This window comes from Muntiacus reevesi, chromosome 5 (genome assembly GCF_963930625.1).
Source record: "Muntiacus reevesi chromosome 5, mMunRee1.1, whole genome shotgun sequence".
Taxonomy (NCBI): domain Eukaryota; kingdom Metazoa; phylum Chordata; class Mammalia; order Artiodactyla; family Cervidae; genus Muntiacus; species Muntiacus reevesi.
In genome coordinates this window covers 17346894-17367055 of record NC_089253.1, presented here as the reverse complement: position 1 = coordinate 17367055, position 20162 = coordinate 17346894, and the positions used below count along the sequence as shown (strand labels likewise).

Sequence of the window (20162 nt, the reverse complement as noted above, 5' to 3'; positions counted from 1 at the left end):
AGTGTGAGGCGTGCTGCCGTAAACAGCTGGGGTGGTCACACCAGGACCCCGGCCAGCGGCACCTGGGTGGGGGACCTTGGTTCTGCTTTTCCATTTCTTCTGAGTCCTTCAGGGGGAGATGGGTCTGGGGCCAGTGGCGAGGGGTCTCCAGGGCCGGCCCCAGTGCGGCAGGAGGGAGAGCTTTCTCCTCGGCAGAGTCTGTGCCTCCTGAGAGGCAGTGAGCCGGACAGTTGCATCAGGAAGCCTGCAGGGAGGTCCCGGTGGGGTAGGAGGTGACCTTGGAAGTCTCTGGACTGCGTCCTCCAGGATGCTGGGAGCTTATACTGGGAGGGGAGGAGGAATGGTTTTGAAACCTAGATACGGGATGGCTGTGGGTCCGGCCCTCCCATCCTCCGGCTGAGCAGCAGTGCCCCTGCGGGGGAAGCTGGGGCTCCCCTCTGTGCCCGGCTCTGGGGGCCCTTCCCAGGGGTGAAGCTCCGAAGGGCTGGGTGGCCACGGGGGCAGGCGGTGAAAGGAGCACTGGCTTTGGAGCCTACATTTGAAGCCTCCTGCTCCATCCCCGTCTGTGTTTCCAGGAGCAGGAGAAGGAGGCGCGGAGCAGGGCCGCCTACATCTCTGCGCTCCCAGCGTCCCCGCACTGGCGGAGGGGCTTTGATGAAGACAAAGACGAGGACAAAGGTCCCCCCGGGGGCTGCAGCCCTGCAGGTGGCGGTGGTGGTGACTTCCACAGATTGGTCTTCTAATGGGACCCTCGACCCCTGGCCTGCCTGCGCTTGTGGGGGTGCCACAGACGATCTGGGGGGGTGGCCCAGGTCCCAGGCAGAGGCGCTTGGCCACATGGGGCCTGGGGGAGGCCGTGGAGGCAGCCCCTTCCAAGGGCAAGAGCAATGGAGCAGAGGCTGCCGGCCTCAGCCTGGAGGGCACACTCAGACACGGAGGTGAGACCTGAGCCCCTTAAACTGGCCCTCGGGCCCCGACACTGGGATCAGCCCCCTTAAGACTTGCACCCGAGAATTGTGGTCAGCTCGGAGATGCTGAGATGGACACATTCTGGGCCTCAGCCCCTGCCCCGTGCTTGCCATCAAGTAGCAGTTCCCTTCCCTCCCTAGCTCCTTTCAGACAATCCTGGGTCTCTCTAGTATGGACCCGAGGAGGGTCCAAGCCCCAGCACAAACAAGGGGGCTGCGTGGTGCCCCTCCGGCTGCCTTCTTGCTTCTCCGAGGGGACTGAGGCGGTGTACGTGGGTGCCGATGCTGCCTTCCTGTGAGGGGCGTAGGTGGGAAGCAGCCTGGCATGGGAGCAGAGATGGGCCCCCTGACACCGAGCCGCAACGCAGGACGAAGGACGGCCCCTTAGCCCCCTCTCCCGCCTCAGTGCCTGAGATCCCCCCTTCTGGGTACAAGAGAGAGTCGTTATTTTACTGCAAGTATGTGTGTCTCATGACATCTGTCCTGAGGGATGCTGGCTGGCTCAGCGCCTCAGCTGTTGGGCATTGTCCCCGGGGCCGGTGGGGGCGGTCTGGTGAGGAGCAGATACTGACCTCATTGTGCCTGACGCTGCTGTACCCTTTCTAAATGGAGAGGAGAGAACCAGGGTCTCAAACAGGAATAAAAAGAGGTTCTCTGAAGCCTTTAAAGCTGTGATTCTTCCCGTGCTGTCCATGACTTCTCGCCGTGTCTGGGCAGGAAGGCAGGGACACCCCTTTGCCCTGCTGACCTGCGTGCTGACCTGCGTGCTGCATCAGGGGAGGTGAATGTGTTCTGCACGGAAGTGCTGTGTAAACGTGAGGCCTGGTCTGGTGGCGGGGATGTGCCCGGATTGGGGGGCTTGGCTCTGGACGGGGTGGGTGCACAGGCTGGGGGCCACCCGGACAGAACACTGTGGAGGGACTCATCGATCAGCTCCGGGCTGCCCCGAGCTCGCGACTGCTCCCACACTCCTTTCTTACCCCTGTGGCCCTGGGTGGGGGGGCTTCCTGGGCTACAGTGGAAGAGCTGAGGTTTGGCCCCAAAGCTCACGGAGCCCCGAGACTCAGGGACCAGTTCAGGTGGGCTGTCAGAGACCGAACGGTCATGCTCAGAACTCACCTCTCTGGTCCAACGCGCCTTTTAAGAAAGATGAACTGGTAGGGGTCGCTATTACTTCCATTTCACACACCAGGAATACAGATTCCAAGGTAAGGAGGACTCACACTTCTCCCCACAGCCAAGAAAGGTCCCCAATTGTCTCCTGTTGAGCGGAAGGTGGAGTAGCCAGGGATGGGGGCGGATGTCTGGTCGAGGACGGGTGTCCTGTGCAAGCCCGCAGCCCGCCCCCGCCCCGGATGAGGCAGACGCTGCAGCCCTCTCTGCTTGCTTCTCACGGACTTTATTGTCGTCCAGCTCCACCACCACAGTAACAAGGGCCCTGCAAGCTCCAGGCCTGTACCAAAACAGGACGCCTGAGAACGCATTCCCATCCCTCCCCAGACCTACTCACAGGATAAATACATGTTACAAATTTTTTTTTTAAAAAGAAAACAATAAATTAATAACTTAAGTGATTAGGCACCAACAGCGATTTGAAAAATTAAATGTCAATTTTAAATGGTAACAGGGCCAGAAACCTAAGACTGGGCTGCTTCTAGTCCGTTTTCTCTTCTCGACAAAGCAACGATTCTGTGGGAAATGATTCTACATTTCAAGACACATGTAACCAACAAACACGTAGGAACACACACCACCAAATATCACGCGCCAGCCCCTCGGTAGGCAGCCCACCTGGCCCCCCGAAGAGCTGAGTGAGTTTCGGAAGGCGGCGGCTTGAGCGCTCCTGTGCGCAGCCTCTGACCCTCGCTGTGTGCAGACGGACAGATGGACGGAGAGGGGAAGGACGTGCCGACTTCCCTCCTGCCCCGCGCTTGCTTCCAGCTTCCGGAGCTCTGTCAGAGGGCCGTGGGCAGGGCAGGGCGGGGTGGTCACAGCTGGGGGCCTTAACCCCGGGGCAGGTTGAGAACCGTTGTGCTTCTGTCCTAGGGATGGGACGCAGTTGAACGGTTTCGAGTGTAAAAGTTACTGCAGTCAGGTCTAGGGAGGGCACTGGGTTAACTGGCCCTTGACACAGGTCACAGAGCAGGGAGCAGTCACAGGAGCGCCTCAAGGCCCAGCTGACCCCGCGGAGGTGGGGAGGAGACACAGCTCCCTGCAAGCACCCCTCCCTGCCCTTAACCCCGAGGAGCCGAGGAGCTGGAATGGGAGACAGCTGCTGCTCCTGGGAGCCCCAGGCAGGAGGGGGCTCTGCTGGCCGGACGCGGGGCCTCCTGGGGTCTCCGTCTGCGCCAGGCCACCAACAGAAGTGAACTCTGAGCCACAGACGGGAACGTTAGACACCTGGGACTTGGGGCTTGAGCCCCAAGTCTGCTTTCAGCATTCTCTGCTTCTCTTGTACTTCCTCTGGTCTCTGCTCCCGCCTCCACTCTAAGGGTTTGGGGGTTGGAAGAATGAAGAGCTGGAGGGAGGCCTCCTTGGAGGTTAGATTTGAACACCTCCGTCTCTCGAGACTCCAGCCAGTCTCACTCACCTTATGGCACATTCAGAAAACACTGACATCATTAGGGCACCTGATGATCAACAGGGGACGATGCTGGGAACTGATGCATCCATACCTGGGCCCACCTGTAGCCTCTGGGGTGGGGTGAGGCTACCATTCAAAGCTCTGCCATATGAGACAGTCTGCAGAGGGCCCTACCAAACCCTGCCCAGGGGAGGCCACTGCCACCATCACCACTTCATCTGTGCGAACACCAAGGCCTTGCTGCTGCTAAGGGCCTGGGCCGGGCCCATACTCCCAAAGGTCTTTTGTTCCCAATGCACAAGTCTCTCTGTCTTCCTCCCCTGGAGCCCAGACCCACCCTCCTTCCCCTAAAAATCTGACCCTTCTTCCCCTCCGGCCAACTCAGGCACCCGCTTTTCCTAGAAACCACATTCCCTGATCTGCACACCTCCCCACTCCCGCCCGCACACCAGCCTCCTGGAGAAGTGGCCTTGACTTCTCGCACATCCCCAGCTTTGAGTCTCTCATGGCCATCAGCGACGTGTCCTTGTCTTTTTTTCTCATCCAGCGCGACCTTCTCAAACACAAAGTCTGATTAACTCCTGTGTCCTCAGTGCCCAGTCCAGAGCTGGCCACAGCAGCCGCTGCCATCACTTAACTGAGTTGATGTGACTAATACTAGGAGGAGTTCTCACCTGTTGAGACCGTCTCTCCCAGGACGGGGCACGGTCAGCCCTCAGGCTGCTGAGGGGGTGAGAGCAGTAGCCATCTCCCTTAGGTAGGGTCGGAACTCATTTCTTTTGGAGGAAGAAGGTCTGTTCTCCCCAGAGTAGGGTGAAACGTCTGGTTCGCCCAGCTGCCTCTGAAACTTTTAAAAAATTTGTCCAAGAACTCTAACATAAGAGCGTCTCCCTCCCCAGGCTTGGGAGAGGGAGCCTAGGGGGACGCCCCCTTCTGTCCTGGCAGAGGGCAGAGGGTGACACCGACCTGGGGGCCCTTCTAGCCCTGCCCTCTCCTCTCCTGTCCCTGTAGCCAGGCCTGAGTCCAACAGGGCACCTGGGACTCCACAGAGCAACTGGGGGTGCCCTGGCACCAGGCCACAACCCCAACCTTCCGTGGGCCCTGCCCAAACCTCAGTCCGAGGGCACCAGCCACCGGTCACCCTGCCACGTGCTCGGGGCTCTGTTCTGCCCGCCGTCCCGTCAGTCCTGGGAACTGCCCTCGCCTGCCACCAGGCCAGCTGCCCCGAGAGCGGCGTCACCGCTACCTTTCTGCTCAGCCTGCGTCTCCGCGGCACTGCCGGGGGCTCTCTCTCCAACAGGCGCGCTGGGTGGACCTCCCAGAGCCCCCACAGCCCCCACTCCCACTCTCAGCCGCCCCCGCCGCGCCGCCCGTCTTACAGAAGCTCACTTGCTGCGCCGTCTCCATGCCAGCCCCGGGCACCGCCGTGTGCCTCCGCCCAGGCCGTGCCAGGGTGGCCCCTCGGTACCCCGCCCCCCACACGCCCACCCTGCACCCCGCGTCACCTCCCCACGGCTCCACCCGCCCCGCCCGCCATGCGGCGCCCCCATCCACGCTGTGTCGCCCAGCACAGTCCAAGCCTTGTCCAGCGCGGCGCCCCCGGGCTGGCGGGGTCGGGGGCACGGCGCTCTGTCCCGGATGGCAGAGCGGGCCTGTGCCTTCACGGTCCCGGGGGCCCGGCCCCGCAGCGTCTGTCTCCCCGTCTCCCGGGCTCTGAGCCCCGCTCCGGGTTCTCGGTGGCCGGTCATCCCCAGCCTCTCCCTCCTTCCACCTCTCCCACCCCTGAAAGTGGGGGGCTGCCCCGAAACCCCTGCGGGGCTGCAGTGCCCTTCCGCGTCTCGGGCTCGAATTCCTCTGTCCCTCAAGACCGCCTCTGACCTTCCTCCACGGCTCCTCCGCCTTTGGGTGGCCTCGCCCCGCCCCTGCCAAGGGAGGCAGGGACGAAGTGGTCCGTATCCACACTGGCCTGCTGCTCCTTGGCCGCCTGGTCAGCGGGACGATGTGGCCTCTTCCGGGGCCGAGGCGGGGAGCCCAGTAGCTGGAAGCCGGACGATGAGGTGCGGAATCGGCTCAGAGCCGCGGCCCCGCCCCCACACGTCCGGTAGATATTCGGGTCTGAAGGGCAGGCGGAGGCTTGAGGATGCTTTTTGGCAAGAGCTCTAACTAAGGTAGGATGGCCATTGCTGATAAAAATCAAAGGTGGGCCCAGAGAGGGCGGAGAAGTGCCTCGATCAGGCCCTCGCCTCCCAGGGGGAAGGGGTCAGGGTCCCTGATGCCAAGTGCTCTGAAGGCCAGAGTGGCAGAGGAGAGAGGAGGTGGGCAGGAGGGCGCGCTGCAGAGGCGAAGGGCGAGCAGACCGGAGGCCGGCTCTGCAGACGGGCCTCCGGGCCCCTCCCTGGGCGCGGGCCGTCACAGCTTGGCACCCTTGGAGGGCTCCGAGGATTGCCGCACATCTGTCCACTCCTGCATGGTGTTCTGCAGGGCCTGGGTCTTCTCCTTGTCCACTTGGACGTAGTCCACCTTCTCGTCAGAAGTGACCGATGACGTGGATGGCTGGGGGACAGACCAGGGAGGTGAAGGGGCTGTGAGTTACCGTAATGCGGGGAGCAGCCCGCGGCTCTTCCCGAGTGGTGTCTGGGGCAAGCAGGTGGGCTTCCACCTGCCCCTCTGAGCTGTTTTTTCCCCCTGAAAGTGGCCTGTAGAGCCTGACCTCCACTCTGCACCAGCCCTCCTCCTGCTCAATGCCACAGCCCCTGCCAACCCTCTTGCTGCTGCAGCTCTGAGGGGACGCAGGCCCATCCCTGGGTCCAGGCCTCCACCCACTCCCCGTGGCCGCTTGTCCAGGAGAGGGAGTTGGCCGGGTGCCACCAAGGGCCAGCTGCAGGGCTCTGTGGGGGCGCGCGGTGGGCACGCACGGCCGCCCTGGGTCAGGGGGAGTGTCAGTGCTGCTGTCGGGACCGGGCAGCTAAGTGTGCTTCCGGGAGGGCAGGGGGCGCCTTTCCCAGGCTGCACCCCGACAGCGCGTTCTCAAAGAGCTCAGGACCGGGACACGCGATCCCCGCGTCTCCGCTCTGTCACGGATTCACACGTGACCCTGAGCAGATCGTGTCTCTGTGTGCGCTCATGTGTCCTTCCACATGGCAAGGGGAGGGACGGGTGGATGGACGAGGGCCTGTGGACTCAGGGTGCCTGAGTGCTGAGGCTGAGAGCGCATGAGCCCCCTGAGACCCAGGCCTCAGCCCAGCCGGGCCGGACGAGGCACCTGGCCTCCGAGACCTCTCCCCCCAGGGCCCCAGGAGCTCAGCGGGACCAACCCCCCCCCCCCCCCCCCCCCGCCACCACGCCCACCCCAGGCACCTTGCGGTGGGGGCTCGGGGAGCTCGGCTGGAAGTCTAGGGCCAGATAATCCACACTGCCAGTGCTCTTCTTAGGGGCTGGGCTGTTGGTGCCGCTGGGAACGGGAGATGCAGACACAGGGTTTTGCTATCACAAAGGAGGGAAAAAACTGTTAGTGACTTCAGGAAGTAGACTAACCCACCACCGGGGGAAAAACACGCCTCTGGGAGTGAGAACAGCCAGCTCACCCAAGGCCTGCTCTGTGTCGGGGACAGTGCGGGTTCCTGTTTAAACCCTCACAACAATCCTGTGATGGAGGCATTATTACTTCTCTCTTTTTTTTAAACAATGAATATAAAATTGGTTCAGAGAAGTTGAAGCAGCTTGCCTACGGCTGCACAGCTGGTGGGCCGGGGAGACGTTCCAGCCTGAGCTGCCCATCAGGCCGGGCCTCACCCTCCCTCCCTCCCAGACCGGCCCTGGCTCGCTGCCCTCAGAAAGGAGCACGTGCCCCGTGTGCGCTGGACCAGCCCTGCTTCTCTGGGGCGCCCACCACGGCCCGGAGCGGGGCAGTCACCCGCAGCAGCCTGGCCACCCCCCGTCCCGGCTCCTCGAGGGTCGCTAGAGAGGGCCCTCGTCACCAGGCGGCGCGAAGCCCTGGCCCCCAGCAGCCCTCGGATGCCCCACTGCAGGGCCGGTCTCACCGGCGCGGAGGCCGGCGTGTCTGGCTGTCTCCTGAGGCCGCCTTCTCGTGAGGAAGGCGACAGTCCTGTGCTGCCTGTCGGCTCCTTCACTGGACGGGTGGGTTCGCGCTCTGCTTGTCCATGTGTCTGTGTGTCTCTCATATGTCTGTGCGTCTCTCACATGTCTGTCTGTCCACGTGTCCATGTGTCCACGTGTCTCTCACGTCTGTGCGGCTGTGCCCTGGGGATCCCCGTGGCCCACGCCTCTGTGAGCCCCCCACCCCGAGGCGCACACACGTGCACTTCCCCGCCGCGGGGCAGACACTCCGTGGGCGCTCATACTCCCACACCTCCTCCCGGTCACGGGGAAAACAGGATGAGACAATGAGGAGACCTTTTGCTTCTGAAAAGTTTTAACAGGATGGAACAAGGGGGTTAACTTGGGAAGCTGCCCCAGTTCTTCCCTGCAGGCCCCTCTGATGACTATTCTGAAACACTATCTAACCGCCCGGCCTGCAGACCCTTGCATGGCCCCCACGGGACAAGTGCAGGCTTCTGGAGACAGCATTCGGGGTCGTTCGTGGTCTGACTTCTAGGCCAGCCTCCCCGCTGGTCGTCCCCACCTTCAGCCTGAGTTAATGACTGTCACTCTCCGTGTCCCCATCCACGACCACCTCTGCCCAAGCGCCTCCCCTTCCCCACCCTGCTGAGATCGCCCGTCCTGTGGGTGCGCCCCCATAACACCACCCCCCAGGGCACTGACCACACTGCCTGGGTTACAGTCGGAGAGAGGCAGGCCTCCTCTCCTCCCTGAGGGCAGGGACCGTGTCTTCCTTGCCTCTGCTGATGACCCCACAGTAACTGACACGTATGTACTCCAGACAGACAGACAGACGGGTAGCAGCACACTGCCCTGGGGCCAGGGGAGTCAGCGAGCTGGGAAGTGCGGGGAGGACTCACCATAGGGACGTAGTTCTCTTCACTGTCTCCGGAGTCGGTGCTGGTGATGCTCTGAGTAGAGATGGGGCGGCAGTACTGGGAGGAGCTGGGGTTGAAGGAGTGGCTGTTGGGGGGGAAGACAGGGGGTAAACCCTGGGCATGGCCAGCCTCCCGCCAGGCCCTGGACCTCTGGCCTCCATTATCAGACTAAGATCTGACACGGAGCAGGGACTGTTCTCCCTTCATCACAGAAGAGGAAGCAAAGCCCTGAGCTACCAACAGCATCAGGAATGTGGTGACCTGTTCCACTCACCAACCCATTGCCCCATTCCAAGCTCTCGCGTCCACAGACAGACACTCACATGGCCCTGGACCAAGATCTGGTGACAGGGGACTTGAAGGGGAGCTCGTCGATGACGGTGTTGTTTCTCAGGTCAAGTGGTGTTGGCTTTGCTGCAGCAGGAACAGAAAGTTGATTCATCAGCCAATGATGGCAAGGCCACACATACAGACCCTTACACCTAACACACAAGTGCATTTAAAGTCCTTCCTACTCAGCCCAGTTATCCATGGGGAGACCCAGGCTCTGTGAGGTTATATGATCTCTGCTCATGAAGTCATGTCTTCAGATACCAAATTATCTATTCCTCACACTGTACTGATGGTAATCACACTTTCAGATCTAAAATGGGCACATGGGCTGGGACAACATTTGTGACTGAGAATGAAAACAAGAGATGATATCTGAAACGTCATGGAGAAGGCCACCATGGACCCCCCCTGCCACTTCTGGGCCAGGACTGTGGAGCCTTCTATGGAAGAAGGTGAATGTCACAAGGCCCTGAAGGCCCCGATTCAAATGCTGAGCTCTGCATTCCCTGCCAACCAGACCCAAGGGGGCTTTTGTCTGTCCAATGACTCTGTTTCTCCCCGAGTCCCTGCCTGCAGAATGGGGTCAGGGCAGACCTGGAACTTGAACTGCAGTTCTTCTTCCTGGTCTAAATGTACCAGTCAATGTCCTAGATGCTTTCCTTCTGAACAAACCCAGGAAGTAGGCATGACCATCCCTACTTCACAGATAAGAAAACCAGAGGTTCGGAGAATTCACATGATTTACTCAGTCACACACCTAGGAAGCACATCTACCTAGTTTGAGAGCTCAGTCCTTCCTTTTATAGCAGAGTGTATCTTTTAATGGAACACTGTCAGTTCTACCTTTTTTAGCCCTAGAGCTAATAAAAATCCCTTATCCTTGAGCTGCATTTCAAACACCGTGAAGCACATTAAGATATATTGTCTATGCCCTCAATGTCTCTGATAGGCATATTTTTAAAAAATTAATTTATGTATTTAATTAGAGGCTAATTACTTTGCAATATTGCAGTGGTTTTTACCATACATTGACCTGAATCAGCCATGGGTGTACATGTGTCCCCCATCTCAAACCCCCCTCCCACCTCCCCTCCCATCCCATACCTCGGGGTTGTCCCACGGCACTGGCTTTGAGTGCCCTGTCTCGTGCATTGAACTTGGACTGGTGATCTATTTCACATGGTAATATACATGTTTCAATGCTATTCTCTCAAATCATCCCGCCCTTGCTTTCTCCCACAGAGTCCAAAAGTCTGTTCTCTATATCTGTGTCTCTTTTGCTGTCTCTAATATAGGGTCGTTGTTACCATCTTTCTAAATTCCATATATATGCGTTAATATACTGTATTGGTGTTTTTCTTTCTGACTTACTTCACTCTGTATAATAGGCTCCAGTTTCATCCACCTCATTAGAACTGATTCAAATGTTTCATACTTCCCACATCACAGATGAGAAGCAAGGCACAGAGACAGAGAAGGATTCATTTACAATCACATGTTAGCAGGTGGCAGGCTGCAACCTGAATCCATCCTGTCTTTCTGATCCCTGCACTTCTGCATTCTGGTAGCCAGTCCCTACTGGGATGAATTTGGAGAAAGAGTGTGTAATGTGTGTGCGTGTGCACCTGCTGTGTGTATTTGGGGCGGTTTAGGCTTCAGAGGCTGTCACTTCCTTGCAAGGCAAGTTTAGGATCCACGGGATCCCTAAATGAACGCACAGTCTCTGAAGAGTGCCCAGAGCTGGGCGGGGGAAACAGGTGACTTACCCTTCCGGTCAGGTTTGAGGTTGCGATTTACAGGGGGTGGCTGGATCTCACTCCCTCTGCTGGAGCCTCGGTGCAGAGAGAGGGCTGAGGAGGGGTAGCCGAGCGGGTCAAAGTGATGTGGCCCTGGGCTCATGGGGATGTAGACACTCTGGGAGTTATCACCAGCTCGCTCCAAAGCCAGCAGGGTGGAGGAGCCTGGGTTCATGGGCACGTAGTTGTCCTCAGAGTTGGTGCTGTCTGATCGACCCACGACTGCTTTCGCTGGCTAGAAGTGGAGAGAAATACCACTGTTACAAGGGAGAGGAAACAGGAGAGGGTGCAGATCTGTACACAGGGTAAGAGAAGGTGGAGCTGGGTGCACTGTGAAGCTTATAAGGCAGACCCTGGGAAAACCAGGTAAGAAAGCAGCGGGGCGACAGGAACAAATGAAGCCTGTGGGTCTCTTCTAGCTTCCATGATCCCTTGGAGCTTACGTATAATTTGTGATAAACCTTGTATAAAACATCCACAAGGCTTTCTGGCTGCCTGACCAAGTCAGAGGACAGCACAGTCCCTGGGTCACAGGTTTGGTTCAGAACCCCCCCTGCCCCAAGCCCACACTCCTCATTGGAGGTCAGCAGCTCAGGCCCTGGGCAGGGCAAGGAGCCTCCAAGGGGCCTTGGCGCTGGCAGGCGAGGCCTGGGCGGGCGTGCTTCCCCGGGGCAGCTCTCAGTGTGACCACCAGACTGCAGGCAGAGCGGCCACCACCCTGGCCACAGTCTTCCTCTCACTCCCGCCCTGTCTATCGGGATGCATATACAATAACTAAGCTGCTTATGTTCACCATCTTCCCAGGGAACCTGAAGGCAGGCCCTCATCAGCAGAGCTGGGCCTGACACCCAGCAGGGCTGGCATCGACCCCCTCCTGACGGCGGCCTGGGATGCTGCTCTGACACCATCCTGTCGCTGAGCCCGACTCTGAGCACCACCCCTGCCTGGGGTCTCACGCCCATGGTGGGACCTCACGGTTGGGGTGCTGCCGGACAGCCACATCCCAGCGCCTGCGTCCCCTGCATTCTAGACCCTCCCTGCTCACCCTCGGTGATAAGCCTCCTTGTCTAGGGCACCTAAGTACACACATTTCTTCCAGACCAGGATACGTGCATCTTTCCAATCCAGGGGTTCTGAACAAAGAAGCAAGGCAGACCCCTAGGAGGTAGATGCCGTCATGTTTTTGGGCTGTGGTTTCAGTTCCATGGCGGTGAGCTTTAATCCACCTGAGCTGCCTTAAGGACCCCTGATTCAACCCCACTCACCAGGAAAGCGCTGACTGCATCGCTCATGGACTCGGCAGGCCGGCCGGCACTGTCTCCACCACGCTGCGGGTAGTCGTAGGACTCGCAGGAAGAAGCTGTGGCAGAGGAAGGAAGACCCCTGAGAACTCAGAGCTGGTCCCTGTGCTGGCACTTTCCCACACCCTCCCCAGTGTCGCTCAGGATCGTAACTGCTGCTCCAGAAGATACCGCTCTCAATTCCTAAGACAAGGTATTGCTTCTGCCACATCACTCCTCAACTCACACATTCCTCCTGGGCTTCTGGACATAGCTCCAGTGTTGTTTAGTCGCTAAGTATTGTCCAACTCTTGCAACTCTGTGGACTGTAGCCCACCAGGCTCCTCTGTTCACGGGATTTTCAGGCAAGAATAGTGGAGTGGGTTGCCCTTCCTTCTCCAGGGGATCCTCCCAACCCAGGGATCGAATCCACGTCTCCTGTACTGGCAGGTGGATTCTTTACTGCTGAGCCACCTGGGAAGCCCAGCTACAGGGTTATTAGCAAGATGCAAAATGGAAGAGATTAGTATCATTCTACTTTTTCATCAAACGGAGGAGGTCACATGCAGAGTTGGAATACTGTCAGTGGGAAATAAGCGACAGTAGAATTTAAACACTTCAAATAGACGTTCAGACTTTAACCAGAGATGCAAATGTGGCTTAGAAAATATTTTGCAGATCTAATTTTAATAGTCTGTTGGTCCACAAAGGTTTGGCTCCAGTTTGGACTAGTCTTCTAAATTTATTTTTGAAATCTTTCATTTGATTTATAAGTGAGTAAAAGACTACGATCCGGACCTCTAAACCCATAATACGTTGTAATGTGGTTAACCAAGAATGTTCTGATTCCTTAGAAGAACAGTAACTTCTCTCAGGCAGGATCTGCTAAACTCTTGCCACTGTGGTGTTCACCAAGAGCCTCCAGGGTTGGGGGCCCAGCTAGGAAAGGCCTGGGGTGAGAAGATGCCTAAACCTGTGAGCATGCCTGACCGAGGTGGGCCTTAAGCCCCCTTGGCCTGGATGGCGAGAGCTCATATAATGCCGAGTCCCCTGTTCCCCCTCCCTTCCTCCTACTCCCTCTGGGTGAGCGAGTGCTCACACTGACCTCGGTGAAGCCGGCTGTTGTCCATGGCTGGGAGGGTGTTACGCCTGGGGATGGTGGCGGCGGCAGAGACCGATCTGCTGCCTTCCCCGATGGGGGGTCTCTGCTGAGGGCTGCCCCATCGAGGTGTGTCTGCCTGACTTGGCTTGGGGGGCCGGGGCGGGGGAGCTATGGCCGAGTCCCCAGGCGTGGCCACTGCCATGGCGTTGTGGTTCTTGTCCAGCATGAACGTCCTAGGGATCTGGTAGGCTGAGAGCGGGGTGGCCGGAGCGTCCACGTTGTCCACCAGGAGGTCCCCAAACTCCCGGCACAGGGTGCTGCTGGGCATCTTGAAGGTATACGCGTCCTCGTTGTCCGTCTCGGAGCTGGTAAGGCTGCCCTTGGTGTGGCCGTGGGCGGCCAGGCTCCGGGGGAGGTCGTAGGCACTGTCTCTGAACTCGGCGTTGTGCCGGCTTGGCTTCGGGAGGCTGTAGAAGCCATGGACTTGACCACCGACCCCGTTGACACAGTGCCCGTTGCCCTGGGCAAGTTTCTGCACGGCTGTGTCGCTTCTCATGAGGAATGAGGCCCTGGTGCCCTGAGAGAAGCTGGCACTCCTACGAGACAGAAAGCGGGGCGCGGGGGTTAGAGGAGGCTGGCGGGAGTGTCCACACCCGCTGCAGCGACGTGGTGGGGAACAAACACAAGCTGAGGAGGCTGGCGGGCCTGAGGCTTATCTGGACACAGCGTAGCTTCTCTCTGAGCTTCAGTAAGTGCATCTGCAAGAATGGGGATTAAAATCATACTCTGCAGTTTGTTTAGGAATTGAACTCTGGTGCATCTAGTAAGTATGTGTTAGCATTTGTCCTGCCCCCTACCCCCAAGAAAAAGAAATGCAAAAAAGCAAAATGGCTGTCTGAGAAGGCCTTACAAATAGCTGTGAAAAGAAGGGAAGCGAAAAGCAAAGGAGAAAAGGAAAGATATACCCATCTGAATGGAGAGTTCCAAAGAATAGCAAGGAGAGATAAGAAAGCCTTCCTCTGTGATCACTGCAAAGAAATAGAGGAAAACAACAGAATGGAAAAGACTAGAGATCTCTTCAAGAAAATTAGAGATACCAAGGGAATATTTTATGCAAAGATGGGCTCAATAAAGGACAGAAATGGTAGGGACCTAACAGAAGCAGAAGATATTAAGAAGAGGTGGCAAGAATACACAGAAGAACTGAACAAAAAAGATCTTCATGACACAGATAATCACAATGGTGTGATCACTCACCTAGAGCCAGACATCCTGGAATGTGAAGTCAAGTGACCCTTAGAAAGCATCACTATGAACAAAGCTAGTGGAGGTGATGGAATTCCAGTTGAGTTATTTCAAATCCTAAAAGATAACGCTGTGAAAGTGCTGCACTAAATATGCCAGCAAATTTGGAAAACTCAGCAGCGGCCGCAGGACTGGAAAAGGTCAGTTTTCATTCCAATCCCAAAGAAAGGCAATCCCAAAGAATGCTCAAACTACTGCACAATTGCACTCATCTCACATGCTAGTAAAGTGATGCTTAAAATTCTCCAAGTCAGGCTTCAGCAATACATGAACCGTGAACTTCCAGATATTAAAGTTGGTTTTAGAAAAGGCAGAGGAACCAGAGATCAAACTGCCAACATCCACTGGATCATCAAAAAAGCAAGAGAGTTCCAGAAAAACATCTATTTCTGCTTTATTGACTATGCTAAAGCCTTTGACTGTGTAGATCACAATAAACTGTGGAAAATTCTTAGAGAGATGGGAATACCAGACCACCTGACCTGCCTCTTGAGAAATCTGTATGCAGGTCAGGAAGCAACAGTTAGAACTGCACATGGAACAACAGACTGGTTCCAAATAGGAAAAGGAGTACGTCAAGGCTGTATATTGTCACCCTGCTTATTTAACTTATATGCAGAGTACATCATGAGAAATGCTGGGCTGGAAGAAGCACAAGCTGGAATCAAGACTGCCGGGAGAAATATCAATAACCTCAGATATGCAGGTGACACCACCCTTATGGCAGAAAGTGAACAAGAACTAAAGAGCCTCTTGATGAAAGTGAAAGAGGAGAGTGAAAAAGTTGGCTTAAAGCTCAACATTCAGAAAACTAAGATCATGGCATCCGGTCCCATCACCTCATGGCAAATAGATGGGGAAACAGTGGACACAGTGGCTGACTTTATTTTTCTGGGCTCCAAAATCACTGCAGATGGTGACTGCAGCCATGAAATTAAAAGATGCTTGCTCCTTGGAAGGAAAGTTATGACCAACTTAGCGTATTAAAAAGCAGAGACATTACTTTGCAAACAAAGGTCTGTCTAGTCAAGGATATGGTTTTTCCAGTGGTCATGTATGGATGTGAGAGTTGGACTATAAAGAAAGCTGAGTGCCAAAGAATTGATGCTTTTGAAGTGTGGTGTTGGAGAAGACTCTTGAGAGTCTCTTCAACTGCAAGGAGATCCAACCAGTCCATCCTAAAGGAGGTCAGTCCTGCGTGTTCATTGGAAGGACTGATGTTGAAGCTGAAACTCCAATACTTTGGCCCCCTGATGTGAAGAGGTGACTCATTTGAAAAGACACTGATGTTGGGAAAGATTGAGGGCAGGAGGAGAAGGGGACGACAGAGGATGAGATGGTTGGATGGCATCACCAACTCGATGGACAGGGGTTTGGGTAAACTCCAGGAGTTGGTGATGGACAGGGAGGCCGGGCGTGCTGCAGGTCATGGGGTTGCAGAGTTGGACACGACTGAGCAACTGAACTGAACTGAACTACCCCCACAAGGCTGTGATGAGCAGAGGTTGGTCTTACCTCCCCAGACAGACATCAGCAAACTACTTACACCAGCTACGTGTTCACTGCTTTAAGTGGCACAGAATATACGCATGAGTATACAAAGGCTGTGAGACAGTGGAAAGAACCCTTAAGTTGGTATCAGAAAACAGCAAACAAGTCATTTTACCCGAGTCTCAGTCTCCCCACTGTAGAGCAAGTCAGCTGACGCCTTGTTCTAAGTTAAATAGAACTATTCAAATGTAGCTATAGATTTATTATACATCACTGTTCACTGAGAGGCATTCAGAGGGGAAAATCTGTCTCTCCAGAAGACTAAAATACTATAGGAAAAATGTTTTCCAGTTTAGGAACTATACTCAGGAGACGAAAGGTCTTGATTATTACTTTTTAAAGTTCAGGTTTTGGGAAAACAAGGCAAGATTAAAAACTAAATGATCTGGGGGGGAAGGGTTTGTGTGAGTTCCACCCCCACCACTGATACACGCTGTGGGCTTCCCCAAGGAGGGACCTGGGGGGTCCTATACCCTGTGGGCTTCCCCAAGGAGGGACCTGGGGGGTCCTACACACTGTGGGCCTCCACAAGGTGGGACCTGGGGGGTCTCACAGGCTGTGGGCATCCCCAAGGCAGGACTTGGGGGGTCTCCAGGGTCCTTTCAGGTCCATCTGGCTCTGAAGAGCCACGACCCCTTGGCCCGACTAGCATGGTTTCCAAACTGCATTCTGTGTTCTGCGTAGGTGCCTTCAGAAATGAGAAGGTGAAGTTCTGAGGAAGCAGAGATTCATGTCTGCTTTTCTCTTATAGGATGATTCTTCATAGGATTCCATTTGGGGAAAATAAAGGAATCAGAATTCTAGAATAATCCTATACAGTGGTGATTCTCAGCTTTTGGGAGGCTATATGCCTCTTTAAGGATCTGATAAAGATCTCTTCTGGCACTTCTCATCAGAATAAGGCAAAACTCACACACATACAGATTTGTAAGCGATCAGAGGGCTGGGCAGCCCTTAACCCACTGAGGCCAATCCATGGAACCCCCGCCTTATACAAGCTCTCTCAGCTCATGGGGAGCTTGTTATTTATGGATGTGGCCACCAGATGGTGATAGATATTAAGGCCCATCAGCTTAGAAAGCGGAAGGGAAACAGGTGTCTAGGCCAGGCTCTCTTTGTTAGCTAACCTGCATCCGTGATGGCTGGGACTGACATTTCAGACCCCACACTGTTCACGACCCTCGTCCCTGGGCCTCCATGTTCTCTCCCTTTCTGTCCCATTTCACACACGTAAGCAAGCCAACATCCCTGGCCTAGAGCACTGAACATCCAGCCTTGAGATCCTGGAGGGCCTAGGTCCCGAGGCTGGGGAGCCAATGGTAGACATCAGGGTTCACGCGGTTCACATCTGTCTTTGGTGCCTTTCATTGTGTCTTTTGAAGCTTCCAACTCTGGTGGATGCTCCCATCTGGATCTGTCCATTGGAAAGAACCTTTCCTGACATCTCACTTTCCATCTGGGCCAGGCCCCATGGATACAGAGAAGGCTCCTGCTCTGGGGGAGGGGGCACTGAGGTAGAGGTGACAAGTCTGCAGGTCTTACAGTCAGGCCTGCGAACATGCGGCTGTTGGCACATTTAGAGCAACCCTCCCTGGTGGTGGTGGTGCGGAGTGTCAGGGAGGCGTCTTCAGCGATGTCACCTTGGACTGACTGGCAACTGGCCAGGCAAAAGGAAGAGAAGGGAAAAGGTGTTCCCGTTAGAGGCAGAGCAGTAGAACGCCATCTGGCAAGTTCAAGAACCACAGGCGGCTCAGGCTAGAGCAGGAGCCTTAGAGTGGGGTTGGGGGATCCCAGTGGAAGGGCCAGGCCTGGGCTGAGGAGAAGAGGAGTCCCTGGAAGAGTCTAAGGGGGTGTGGGGTGCGGACAGCATCGCAGGGAGCCGGCCGTTGCCTTCAACACACTCAACCGTGAGCTTATCATCTCTCTCCTGACTCTCCGGTTTGGGGAAAGGCACCAAGCCACTCAAGCCAGGAAGAACCTTTCTCATTTCTCACTCCATAAGCACATCAGGTCCTACTGATTCCACCTCAGTTCAGGTTCTCCTGATTTTCTTCCGCATTTAACAAAAGGGCTGGTAACTAACTAGTCTCCGTAATCATCTGCCAGGCTCTCTGGTCCTCTTTATCCTACTCACGCTTCCTTTCCTAACTTCCCAGCTTGACAATTCTCGGTGCTGTCTCTGTGTCTTTAGGATGACGGCATGTCCCAGCTCCACCTCACCTGCCCAATTTCTTCTCCCCAGCCACCCTCCCCAGGCTGGGATCTAGGCAGGTGGCTCTCAGCGTTCCCAGGAGACCCCGGGCAGCCAGGCCCTGTGCCGTGTTCGCTGTCTCTGGAAGACCCCTCTCTCCCATCTGGCAGCTCAAACTCAGCTTCCGCGGCACCTCTTTTGAAGCCAGTTCTTGCGTTCCCCGCCTCCTAGCACCATCACTTGCTCACTCTTCTTGGAGCCGGTAGCAATGGTTAGTTACCTGTGTTACACACCAGTTGCTTATTTCCTCTACCAGGCTGATTTCCTTGAGGAAAGAAACAGTGTTTTATTCATTTTCCTCTCATCAGCACCCAGATTACTACTTGTCATATATTGAACCATGAATACGTGTTTGCTGAATGAACAAGCAGATAAACTTATAAACAGACACACAGGTAAAGAAAAGCCTTGGTGCTGCCATTCACCTTCCCCGAACTTGGCCTGAACCCTTAGGAGCAGCAGATGGAAACTCTTTTCTCTTCAGAGCATGCAAGCTGCAGGCAGCCTCCCGCCGCCCTGATGTCTCCTCTCCGGAGGGAGGAGTGACCTGCTCACTCAGCCCTGAGCTCCCGGCCTGGGCTTGCACCATCTACCCCTCTCTGGAATGCTTCCTCGATGCACCACAATCTTACAAATTGCCAAAGAAGCCTTTCTGCTCCACAAAGGTGTTTCAGTCCCTTGGACTTTCCTCATCACTTCACTAAGTCTTCCCGCTCTGCTCCCACAGCACTCCGAGTTCCCCTCACACACTCGCCTCACCCGTGTCTTGTGTGACAGCTATTTGCGTCTTGGCCTTTCCACTTCTACCTGACCCTGTGCTCCCAGAAGGCAGGGCACCACATCCCATCCCCGGGCACAACCCCTGGCATGCGGTAGATGACACCCATGCCTGCTGAGGGGACTGGTCATCACTGCGAGAATCGGATGAAAAGAGCTGAATGAGGGAAACAAACTTGCCCAAAGATATGCACTCGGATGGTGGCAGAACTGGGGCCAGCTCCCAGATCCCTGGACTCCCCGCTCCAAACCCTCACAGCTGCAGTGTGATCACTGCGGACAAGAGTCAAGAGCGGGAATTCTGAGCACTCACGAGTTCTTGGCTTTCTACCACCTTCCCGTAAGCCTTCACTGATGCCTGTATCACCCTGATGCACCGAGGTGCTTTCTGGGGCAGATACCCAGAAGCAGTAGATCTGAAGAAGGGTTTCTCTTCTGGGCTCTGGGCTGAGAGATCTCATAAACTGAGCACTGTACTATCCCAGATGGGCTTCCCTGCTGGCTCAGTGATAAAGAACCTGCCTGCCAATGCAGGAGGTGTGGGTTTGATCCTTGGGTCAGGAAGATCCCCTGGAATAGGAAATGGCAACCTGCTCCAGTATTCTTGCCTGGAGAATCCCCGTGGATAGAGGAACCTGGCGGGCTACAGTCCATAGGGTCACAAAGAGTCGGACACGTCTTAGCAACTAGAGAACAACTGGGCCAGGCACGTCACGTGCGATGTTGCTTTTAATCTTCCTGACGGTTTTGGGAGACAGGTATTACCCTCATGCGTCAGAAGAGAAAAACAGTAAATGGCAGAGATGGTGCAAGAAGATACTCAATTACAAGTGTCTAGGGGAGCTCCCTGGGGGCAGAGGGAAGTTTGCCAGAAAATATTTCCCTGTGCCAGCAATCTTCCTTTCCATTGCTGGCCCCCCTTGCTCTAGAGGCTGCTGGTGGGTGGGGCTATCCTGCCACCTCAGTCTGAAATCAACTCCAAACTTCTCTCTTGGCTTTTAGAAATGCTTTCCTAGTTTTTCCCAGCCACTTTATTTTGCACTTTTTCACACATTACAGAACATACAATTTCATTCTTTTCCACTCTGAGATACCAAGTACGTTTATGATAAAAGGCCCGGTTTGATTTTCTTTTATGACTTCTTGTTGTTCAGTCAGTAAATTGGCTAAGTCATGTCTAACTCTTCACGACCCCATGGACTACAGTATGCCAGGCTC

The 20162-nt window shown here is 55.6% G+C and overlaps 2 protein-coding genes across 8 annotated transcripts in view; one reads left to right on the top strand and one right to left on the bottom strand.

The window, feature by feature from the left end:
• USP35 (ubiquitin specific peptidase 35) overlaps positions 1-20162 on the top strand; it is a 79577-nt gene that overhangs the window by 55696 nt on the left and 3719 nt on the right. For 4 of the 5 annotated variants that reach the window (XM_065937008.1, XM_065937007.1, XM_065937006.1 and 1 more), the window contains one exon: positions 576-1609. The exons of the other annotated variant lie outside the window; for it this stretch is intronic. In XM_065937008.1, the coding sequence (XP_065793080.1) occupies positions 576-743 (168 nt within the window). In that variant the 3' untranslated portion in view covers positions 744-1609. Of the gene's footprint in view, positions 1-575; positions 1610-20162 lie in introns of those variants that run through there. 5 annotated transcript variants of the gene reach the window in all.
• Positions 5065-20162, bottom strand: part of GAB2 (GRB2 associated binding protein 2) — a 172753-nt gene continuing 157655 nt past the window's right edge. For 2 of the 3 annotated variants that reach the window (XM_065937011.1, XM_065937012.1), the window contains 7 exons: positions 13064-13656; positions 11944-12038; positions 10649-10913; positions 8873-8963; positions 8532-8634; positions 6910-7035; positions 5065-6105 (listed from right to left, as the gene is read on the bottom strand). In XM_065937011.1, coding sequence (XP_065793083.1) covers positions 5962-6105; positions 6910-7035; positions 8532-8634; positions 8873-8963; positions 10649-10913; positions 11944-12038; positions 13064-13656 — 1417 coding nt within the window. In that variant the 3' untranslated portion in view covers positions 5065-5961. The remainder of the gene's footprint in view (positions 6106-6909; positions 7036-8531; positions 8635-8872; positions 8964-10648; positions 10914-11943; positions 12039-13063; positions 13657-20162) is intronic. The other variant, XM_065937010.1, reaches the window with a different exon arrangement.